Source organism: Melanerpes formicivorus, unplaced genomic scaffold (assembly GCF_026170545.1).
Source record: "Melanerpes formicivorus ecotype bairdi unplaced genomic scaffold, bMelFor1.0.p_v2 SCAF_77, whole genome shotgun sequence".
Classification (NCBI taxonomy): Eukaryota; Metazoa; Chordata; class Aves; order Piciformes; family Picidae; genus Melanerpes; species Melanerpes formicivorus.
Window position 1 is genome coordinate 2,837,484 of NW_027142429.1, and position 10,605 is coordinate 2,848,088.

Sequence of the window (10,605 nt, forward strand, 5' to 3'; positions counted from 1 at the left end):
CTTTACTGTGAGGGTGGTGAGACACTGGAACAGGTTGCCCAGAGAAGCTGTGGATGCTTCATACAATCATGGAATTGTCAGGGCTGGAAGGGACCTCAAGGCTCAGCCAGTTCCAACCCCCCTGACATGGCCAGGGACACCTCACACTACAGCAGGTTGCTCACAGCCACATCCAGCCTGGCTGCAAACACCTCCAGGGATGAAGCTTCCACCACCTCCCTGGGCAGCCTGTGCCAGGCTCTCACCACCCTCATGGGGAAGAACTTCTTCCTAACATCCAACCTGAATCTCCCCATTTCTGGTTTTGCTCCATTCCCTCCAGACCTATCACTATGGGGAACCATCCCTGGAAGTGTTTAAGGCCAGGCTGGATAAGGCTCTGAGCAAAACCTGTTCTAGTGTGAGCTGTCCCTGCCCATGGCAGGGGGGTTGGAACTGGATGGTCTTTAAGTCCCTTCCGACGCAAACCGTTCCATGATTTTATGAAACCCCCAAACTGCTCTGGAGCTTGGTCCTGCTTTACAGCCCTTTCTTCTCTTTTAACACTGCTTAAAACTGAGGCTGGAGAACGGGGAAGCACTGGGCTGCCTGGGCTTGCTGGGGGGTTGTTTGAAACCCTGCCCTCCTCCCAGGAAAACAAAACAAAACAAAACATCAGGAGACAAGGGCCGGGAGGTGCCGGCGCAGGCTGTTTGCTTCTGTGCTGGCACAGCTGCGATCTGGCTACTCAGATGTGAGCCTTGTAACCCAGTGTCTATGGGAAACAGGGAAGGCAGAGGTCTGTTTAATTAATCTAATTGAGACTGGGGCTCGGCTCGACAGCTGGGAATTGCTGCTGTATAGAAACAATCTACTCCGGTTCGCTGCTGCTGGCTGAGGGCTTTTAGCTGCCGGTAAAGCAGAGCGGAGCCACGGCTGCTCCTGCGTGGTTTGGGTTTTAAAGTTGCTTGGCTGAGCTCTGGTGCCTGGAAATTGGGCTGCAGCTCAAGGGTTTGCAGAGGAAGGGGCTGGAGTTGGGGGTGTCAGCATTCTCCCAGGAGCTCACCCCTCGGCCCTCAGCCTTTTGGGCCGTCCAGGTGCACAGGAGGCAAATGCAACCTGGTGGCTGTGAGGGGATGAAGCTGGGCAGGCAGCAGCTGTCCCTGGGGTGTCCAAGACAGGATGCAGGGCCAGGGGTGGTGTTAGGGCTGTCAGGCATCTGGGTGCCCCTGTCTCCAGGGATCTGTTTGCCTGTGTCCCCAGGGATCTGAGTGGCCCTGTCCCTAGGAATCTGTTTGCCTGTGTCCCCAGGGATCTGAGTGCTTGTGTCCCTAGCAATCTGAGTGCTCCTGTCCCCAGGGTTCTGGTTGCCCATGGCCCCAGGGATCTAGTTGCCTGTATCCCTAGAGATCTGGTTGCCTATGTCCCCAGGCATCTGTGTGCCTCTGCCCTTAGGGTTCTTACTGCCCCTGTTCCCAGACATCTGGATACCCTGTCCCAGGGCATCTCACTGCTCATGTCCCCAAGGCCAACCACCTAGCCCAATCTATTCCCAGGCATCACACCTCTACAGGGTCCCAGTTTGGATTTTGGGGGATCCAGGGGGAGGAGGCCATGCCAGCCTCACCAGCTCCACACCCCACAGCACCAGAGCAGGTCTGGGGTCAAAACACTCACTCATGTGTAAGAAGGCAACTCTGCAAAAGCCAAGTGCCAAGAGAGAGGACACCTGCAGCATGGGGGATGGAGGTGATAAATCATGTTTTCAATTGTGGAATCATTTTGGTTGGAAAAGACCTTCAAGATCATCAAGTCCAACCATTAACCCAGTACTGCCAGGTCACCACTAACCCATGGCCCTCAGCAGCACATCGACACAGCTTTAAACCCATTCACTGATGGAGACTCCACCTCTGCCTGAGGCAGCCTGCTCCAGGGCTTGACAATGCTTTTGGGGAAGAAATTGCTCCTGAAGTCCAACCTAAACCCCCCCTGGTTCAATTTCAGGCGATTTCCTCTCCTTCTCCAACCTGATACTAGAGAGAAGAGACCAACCCCCACCTCACTGCAACCTCCTTTCAGGTTGCTGTAGAGAGTGAAGAAGTCTCCCCTCAGCCTCCTTTTCTCCAGGATGAACAAACCTCAGCTGCTCCTCCCCAGCCCTGTTCTCCAGACCCTTCCCCAGCTTCATTGCCCTTCTCTGGGCATGCTCCAGCTTTTCAGTGTCCTTCTTCTACTGAGGGCCCCAAAACCGAACCCAGTATTCGAGGTGCGGCCACACCATTGCTGAGCACAGGGGCACAACCACTGCCCTGGCCCCGCTGTTCACACCATTGCTGATCCAAGCCAGGATGCTGGTGGCCTCTTGGCCACAGGGCACACAGCGGCCCCTGCCCAGCCGGCGATGCCCAGTCCCTGCTATCTGCCCATCCCAAGCCGTTCTCTCTCCAGTCACCAGCGGCAGTCAATGAGGAGATGTCTCAGCCGTGTGCCGCTCACCCTTCCCACCCGGGCCCAGCCCCGCCAGCCCTTCCCCGCCGCTGCTGCCGGGGCGGGGGCGGAGCGCGGCGCCGCCGGGGCCGCCCCGGGGCGGGCGCGGGCTGCTATAAAGTGCGGCGGGAGCGGGCGCGGGGCTCGTTGGGGCCGGTGAGCGGTGGGAGCGCGGGTTCGAGTCCCGCAGTGGAAGGTCCGCGGTGGGGTCAGAGTAGCCGGGGGTGGGCGGTGGTGTGTGTTTGGGGACAGACGTTTTGCGGGGGAGGGGTGGTTTTGAGGGAGGGGTGTTTTGGGAGGAGGTATTTTGGGGAGGAGGTTGTTTGTAGCTGAATGGGGCCGAAGGGGCTAAGGATGCTGACCTGCGGGCTCTGGCAGGGCCGTCGCCATGTCGGTGTCGCACAGCTCCAGGCTGAACAAGCTGGTGCGGGAGCAGTACATGAAGCTGCCCCAGGACGGGCTGGTGCAGGTCACCTACGTCTGGATCGATGGCAGCGGCGAGGGTGTGCGCTGCAAGACCAGGACCCTCGATAAGGAGCCCAAGAGCATCGAAGGTAACGCCAGAGCTTCACCCCGCAGACGGTGGGTGGCATGGTGCTGGGGCCCCAGCATGGCTGGAGAGAAGCTGTGGGGTACTTTGGGTGGTGGGGGTTGGGGCTTCTCTTCCTGCTGGTGTGACACCGGCCGCGGTTGTCTCGCAGGCTCTATGCGGCGGCAGGTAAATATCTGTCCCGCATCGCTGCGGTTTGCTTAATCCCTAAGCTCTGTCTGTAAACATCTGTCATTAGTGCTGGGTGGAGAGGGCAGGAGAGGAGGAGATCCTCGCCCCTTTCCGCTGGGCAAACAGGCACGGAGAAGTGTTGGCATCCGGATGGGGTTTGGCAGAGGGAGCTGAAGTGGTCAGGGCCGATCCTGCCTGTGGCCCGATGGTGCTGAGGGGGTGAGCACACCGAACTCCAGGGAGAGGCAAGAAAACCTTTGTGGCCATCATCCCAAGGCACTTGGTGCCCTCTGGGTACTCCATCCTAGGTCTGAGCCACTGACACCTACCACAGTCCATATGAGAGAGACATTTCCCCACTCCTGCTACTTTCTCTGTCCCCTGATGCCTTGCAGACGTCCCTGAGTGGAATTTCGATGGCTCCAGCACGGCACAGGCTGAGGGCTCCAACAGTGACATGTTCCTGGTGCCAGTCCGCATGTTCAGGGACCCTTTTTGTCTGGACCCCAACAAGCTGGTGCTCTGCGAAGTGCTGAAGTACAACAGGAAACCTGCAGGTGAGCAGCTCCAGCACCCAGTCCCCAGCTCCCAGGGGCTGCCCCCTCGGTATTTAGGGTACCATCTCTCCAAGGAGCTGCTCGCTCTGAGCCGCTGGCACTGGGGAGCGCCTGGCCCGAGGCTCCAGGATTCAAGCAGTGCTGGTGGATGTTGCTTGCAGGAACCTGTTCTAGTGGTGCAGGGCGAGGTGCAGAGACGTGGAGCAAGCAGCCCTTGCCAACTCGAGTGTGCCGAAGGCAGCACCTGGGTTCCGAGCCTCGGCACGCCCAGCCCCCAGGGCTTGCCATGGGGGATCCGGAGCTGGAAGTGGCAGCAAGGTTTAACGTGCCGGGTCATGGCTGCTCTCCTCGCTGATGGGTGGCTGCAGAAAAGGAGGGAGAAGGTGCTGCTGTGGCGTGGGCTGGCTCGGGGTGACCTTCTGCAAGCGACTCCGGAGCGAGCTGGCGCTTGGCCTTATCGCTGCAGGCAGAAGGCTGTGGTCCCGCTGTCTGTCCAGTCTGTCTGATAAAGCCACAGACAGAGGAGGGGGAGCTGGTCTGCAGGAACTCTGCCGGGCTCTTTGCCGGCCAAGAGCCGGTGATTTGCCGGAAAAGTGGAGCCACGTCCCTGCAGGGGGTGTGGGGGGAGGGGGACGGCATCCGCAGGGTCATGAGCACATCTGCTGCGAGAGGAGAGGCTGCGGGCAGCGATGGTGAAAGACGGAGCTGGTTCCTCTTTAGACAGTGTCATGCCTTTTGTGGGGGGAGAGTCTGGGCTTGGATTCCTGCTCAGCAGCTCCTCTACCAGAGCGATTTGTAATGAGAGTCCCTGGCCCGGGAGCTCCTGGGGCTGGAGCTGGGACACAGAGCTCAGCCTGGAGCCCCGTGGACAAGAGGGGTGGACCCTCCAGCTCTGCCCAGGGTGGGAACATCCATGGATGTTAAGGGCTCTGTTGGGGAACTGCCTTCCCCACTTTTCCTGTTGCAAGGGAGATGTCACTGCCCCTCTCCAGTCCCAGGAGCTGCTCTGGGGTGCTTTATTGTGATCCAAAAGCAAAATTTGCAGCCCAGAGGCTGCTGGTCCTTGTGACAACAGTTTTGCAGCTCTTTTGGCCTGCTGTTGCAGTCCAGGTTCTCATTCCCCTTGCCTCACATGTTGTCCCATGATAGAAGGGTCCTCTATCTGCCTGGCAAAGCCCCCATTGCCCTGAGCACCATGAAGGACCAAGTCAGGGCCAGCTGGGATGCAAACCAAACCATGGGCCTGGAGAAAGATGAGGATAATTAAGCTGAGGCTCATAGAAAGAGGAGGGGGGTGAAGTAGTGATGGAAAATGTATAGACCCTGTTTCCAGATCTGCTGGATGCCTCTAGGACAGGGCTGGGCAATGGCTCCTGGTGTCTGTGTGTAAGAGGAGGATGGCCATTTACCATCAGTGGAGGTTTGGGTAGGAGGCCAATTAAACCTCCATGGCCTGATGCTATGGTGATGGAATAGCTCTGCAAGGAGGAAACTGTTGTGCAGGGAGCACTGCAGGAAGAGAGAATTCTCTCTCCAGTTTACTTAAGGCTTCTGTAGCAAGCACTTGGCAGAGGTGGAGCCTTGAGCTCTGACTGGGATGGATCAGAGGATGGTGGATGCCTGCCCATAACGTGGCTCTAACCTGGACCTCTTTGCTCCCAGAGACCAACCTGAGACACACATGCAAGAAGGTCATGGACTTGGTTAAGGACAGCCACCCCTGGTTTGGGATGGAGCAGGAGTACACTCTACTGGGCATCAACGGCCACCCCTACGGCTGGCCTGACAACGGCTTTCCCGGCCCACAGGGTGAGTGCTCCCTCCCTTCCCCAGCCCAGGTTCTCCCCTCAGCTCCCACCCTGCTGCCTGTAGGGTGCCACTCACCTAATGCAAAGCCTGCTCCCCAGCCTCGAGTGCAGCTTTCCCATCGTGGCTGCCGCCAGGCAGGAGCTAGGATGAGGCTGGGAGCTGTTTGTTGACAGCACTGGTGCCCCGTGGCTCACAGGAGCTGGCACTGCCACCCCCACCAGACCTTGGCTGCACAAACAGCTCAGCTGCTTGACTTGTTTGGCAAGAGCTGGAGAAACCTCCTCCTCATGGCTGTTTGGAAAGGTTCAGCACATTGTGCCCTCCTGCAGCAGGGAGTGAGCCCCAAGCGCCTTCTGCTGCCTCCTGGGAGAGGGCCAGGGGTTTCCCAACCGGACTGCATCAGCCTTTGGTGGGGAGCAGAGCTTTCAACATCTCCCTTCCCCGAGGCAAGGAGCAGATCTTCCTCTGACCTGCCTGAATGAGGAAGAGCTGTGTAAAGCCTCAGTGAGCTGAATTTCCTGGCCATGAACAATGCCAACTTGTCAGAGCAATCTTGGATGCTTGATGTGCTCCGAGGGTCAGCGAGGTGCCTGAGGGCAGAGCAAGCCAACCTCTCCTTATCTCCTGGCCACCTCCCAGCTGATGTGTTACAAGTCCTGTTTAACTGCCTAGATAAGGCTGAGGTTCCACAGCTGAACTGCTGCTCATGCTGCTGGTCCTGGAGCAGGGGTTGATGGATTTGATGCCTCATGGAATTAAATGGTGTTACACTCCCATAAATCCTCTGCAGGTGTTGGCTGGCAGATGGCAGGGGTGGAATTATGCTGCAGTGCTGTCATTGCTCCCAAAAGCTTTACTCCTCTTTCCTTTCCAGGCCCCTATTACTGTGGGGTTGGAGCAGACAAGGTGTACGGGCGTGACATCGTGGAGTCCCACTACAAGGCCTGTCTCTATGCAGGGGTGAAGATCTGTGGCACCAATGCAGAGGTGATGCCCTCCCAGGTATGTGTGGACAGCTCCTGTTTCACTGATGGGTGTGAGTCACCACGAGGCTGGAACAAGCCAGCACCTCCAGGATGCCAAATCCAGGCACTCCTTACAGTTCATCTCAGTGGGAGCAGTGGCACTGCTAGGAGGCCAATGTGCAAGGTTGGAGAGCAGGGCTGGTGAGGAGCAGCTGAGGGAACTGGGCTGGTTTGGTCTGGAGAAAAGGAGCCTGAGGGGAGATTTCACTGCTCTCTACAGCTCCCTGAAAGGAGGCCATTGTGAGCTGGGTGTTGCTCTCTTCTCCCAAGTAACAAGTGATAGGACAAGAGGGAGTGGCCTCGGCTTGAGATTGGGTGGTAGGAAAATTTTTTGTCCCTGATAGGGTTATCAGATGCTAGAACAGGCTGCCCAGGAAGGTGGTGCAGTCTCCATCCCTGGAGGTGTTTAAAAGCCCTTTGGTTGTGGTGCTTGGGAATATGGCTCAGTGGTGGACTTGGTAGAGTAGGGTTAACAGCTGGACTCAATCCTGAAGCTCTCTTCCAACCTAAACTGTTCTGTGACTCCCAGTGTGAGAATCCCTGCTCTTTGGGGCAGGAAAAGTGAAATCACAGATGAGGCAAACTGAAGGAGAGCTCCTTGCAGAGCTGAGCCTGATCTCTGGCAGCCATGTGGAGCTGGATGCTCTCCTGCACTGTCCTCCCTCCACAGAGCAGGGTACAGGAGACAGCATGAGCCAGGGAGCAGCATGTGGAGTGTTGGGTGCCTGTCCTCTGCCCCTCTACCCCAGAAGCTGGGAAGCTGAGTGGGACATGGCTTTGGGGAGTAGCTGGGGAGGGGGGGATTTGGGTTTGTTCAGGAGTTAGCTGAAGGCAGCCCCTGATTGCATTAGTGAGTGGCCAGACTGGCTGGCAGCAGCTTGGCCCCGCAGCCATGAGTGGCTGGCTCCCTATTGCTGATGTGGCAGTGATAAGCAGGGGGCTTATCTGCAGGGTGGTTGAGGGCAGGGCTTTTAACGACCCTGCTGTTTGCCATGGCTTTTCTAGGGTCCTTCCTGGTGACTTTCTGCATCCTGGGCTCAGGCTCAGCCAAGCTGTGCCACCAGCCATTGAATGTGTCACGCTCCGCTTAGTCACTGGGGGTGGCACAACCCTGGCTCCAGCCAGGGAAGGAACAATCCAGGCTCCTTGTTTGTCTCCTGCCTTGTTTGCAGTGTGGGTTGGGGAGTCAGTATTCAGCCTGGAGAAGAGAGGGCCCCAGGGAGATCTTAGTGTTTCTTTAGTACCTGAAGGGGCTCCAGGAGAGCTGGGGATGGGCTTTTGACAGGGGCTGGGGGTGACAGGACAAGGGACAATGGCTTTGAGCTGGGAGAAAGGAGACTGAGTCTGGAGAGGAGAAGAAATTGTTGAGAGTGAGGCTGGGGAGACACTGGAACAGGTTGCCCAGGAAGGCTGTGGATGTCACCTTCCTGGGGGTGTTCAAGGCCATGTTGGATGAGGCCCTGAGCAAGCTGGGCTGGTGGGAGGTGTCCCTGCCCATGGCAGGGGGTTGGAACTGGATGATCTTTGGGGTGCCTTCCAGCCCAACCCATTCTATGATTCTATACAGGATCCTCCACACCAGCAGGCCCAGCACCATCCTTTAAGGCAGGTGTGGTGCTTGCTTACCTCAGTTTGGGTTAAACCCCCTCTGATCTGCTCGATTTGGTCACAAGCAGTTCATTCCCATTTATCTTCCCTGGAGGGGTTCAAGAGGGGATTGGATGTGGCACTTGGTGCCATGGTCTAGTCATGAGGTCTGTGGTGACAGGTTGGACTTGATGATCCCTGAGGTCTCTTCCAACCTTAGCTACACTGTGATACTGTGATCTTCACATGCCAAAGCTCTCCTGTCACTTAACTTGGATGCTCCTCTCCTCTCTTGATGGTTCCCAAGGGACAAAGCTCAGCCATGCCCCAGGCTGGCAGCCCTCACTGCGGGGTGGCTGGGGACACACAAACCTGCCCATCCTCACTGCTGCATCCTCTTCTCCTTTCCAGTGGGAATTCCAGGTGGGGCCATGTGAAGGCATCGAGATGGGAGACCACCTGTGGATGGCTCGGTTCATCCTCCACCGCGTCTGCGAGGACTTTGGGGTCGTGGCTACTCTGGACCCCAAACCTATGACTGGCAACTGGAACGGCGCTGGGTGCCACACCAACTACAGCACCGAGGAGATGCGGAGAGAAGGAGGCCTCAAGTGAGTCCAGGCAGCTGCTCCTGAGGGGCTTGGGGTGTCCTTGGCCATGTGGTAGTTCCCTGTGCCTGGGGGGTGAGGTGTGCATCCCCGCCCCCTGTGCCTGGGGGTGTGTGTGTACATCCCTGTGCCCGTGCCTGGGCGGGGGGTGTGTGTGTGCATCCCCACCCCTTGTGCCTGGGGGTGTGTGTGTACATCCCTGTGCCCGTGCCTGGGGGGGGTAGGGGGTGTGTGCATCCCCAGCCCCTGTGCCCGTGCCTGGGGGGCAGTGTGTGTACCCCCAGCCCCTGTGCCTGGGGAGGGGGTGTGTGTGCATCCCCACCCCCTGTGCCCATGCCTGGGGGTGTGTGGGGTGTGTGCATCCTCAGCCCCTGTGCCTGGGGTGTGTGTGTGTGTAACACCTCCCCCCCTGTGCCCATGCCTGGGGGTGTGTGTGTGTGTGTAACACCTCCCCCCCTGTGCCCATGCCTGGGGGTGTGTGTGTGTGTAACACCTCCACCCCCTGTGCCCGTGCCTGGTGGGGGCAGTGTGTGCACCCCCAGCCCCTGTGTGTGTGCATCCTCAGCCCCTGTGCCCCTGCCTGGGGGGTGTGTGTGTGTGTAACACCTCCACCCCCTGTGCCTGGGGTGTGTGCATCCCTACCCCTGTGCCCGGGGATGTGTGTCACCCTGTGCCCTTCACCTGTGGTTTCACCAGGCAGGGTTGGGGCTGCCCCACCTCAGTTTAGTTTGAAAGCAGCAGGTTTGGGAGAGCATCCCCTGGGCCGTTGTCCCTGCACAGAGGGAGAGGGTGTCGGGGGGTGCCTTTTGGGGTGGAACACCTTCCACCTCTACTCCCCCGGCCCAGAGGGACCTGCGGGCAAACCCGAGCCGCCCTCCTCTGCCCGCAGGCACATCGAAGCTGCCATCGAGAAGCTGAGCCGGCGCCACGACTACCACATCTGCGTGTACGACCCGCGGGGCGGCAGGGACAACTCGCGGCGCCTCACCGGCCACCACGAGACCTCCAACATCTTCGAGTTCTCGGCGGGGGTGGCCAACCGCGGCGCCAGCATCCGCATCCCGCGCCAGGTCGGCCAGGACGGCTGCGGCTACTTCGAGGACCGGCGGCCGGCCGCCAACTGCGACCCTTACGCCGTCACCGAGGCCATCATGAGGACCACGGTGCTGAACGAGACCGGGGTGGAGACCAAGGACTACGCTGCCCGCTGAGCGCCCCTCCCCGGGGGGGGGTCGGGTGGAGGTTTTTGTTTCTACACTGAGCCTCTCCCGTGGGATTTTTGTGCCTCGGCTGCCAGCTCAGACTCTTTAGGAACCTGGCTTCTGCTGTTGTGAAACGTGGCCTTAGAATATCTATAAATATCTATATTTGATAGCCAGAGGGAAGGCCTCCATCTGTTTGGTGTTTTTTCCTCAGCCATTGTTGTTTTGGGTTTGGTTTTGGTTTGTTTGCTTTTTTGCCCCCTGGTTGTAGGTTGTATGAGGGGAGGTTGGTTTGGTTTTGCCCCCTGGTTGTAGGTTGTATGAGGGGAGGTTGGTTTGGTTTTGCCCCCTGGTTGTAGGTTGTATGAGGGGAGGCTGGTTTGGTTTTGCCCCCTGGTTGTAGGTTGTATGAGGGGAGGTTGGTTTGGTTTTGCCCCCTGGTTTTAGGCTGTGTATGAGGGGAGGTTGGTTTGGTTTTGCCCCCTGGTTTTAGGTTGTATGAGGGGAGGTTGGTTTGGTTTTGCCCCCTGGTTTTAGGTTGTATGAGGGGAGATTGGTTTGGTTTTGCCCCCCTGGTTTTAGGTTGTATGAGGGGAGGTTGGTTTGGTTTGTTCTGGTTTTTGGTTT

At 58.2% G+C, this 10,605-nt stretch overlaps 1 protein-coding gene across 2 annotated transcripts; it reads left to right on the forward strand.

The window, feature by feature from the left end:
* The first annotated feature begins 2,595 nt into the window (after positions 1-2,595).
* On the forward strand, positions 2,596-10,161 carry LOC137454166 (glutamine synthetase). Of its 2 annotated transcripts, XM_068164108.1 has the most exons (7): positions 2,596-2,665; positions 2,848-3,023; positions 3,586-3,747; positions 5,410-5,556; positions 6,431-6,558; positions 8,580-8,779; positions 9,666-10,161. In XM_068164108.1, the coding sequence occupies exons 2-7, from the start codon at positions 2,858-2,860 to the stop codon at positions 9,985-9,987; spliced, it is 1,125 nt and encodes a 374-aa protein (XP_068020209.1). In that variant the 5' UTR covers positions 2,596-2,665; positions 2,848-2,857; the 3' UTR covers positions 9,988-10,161. The 2 variants fall into 2 exon arrangements, with proteins under 2 accessions (XP_068020209.1, XP_068020210.1); XM_068164109.1 differs by lacking the exon at positions 2,596-2,665.
* Positions 10,162-10,605: the final 444 nt, after the last annotated feature.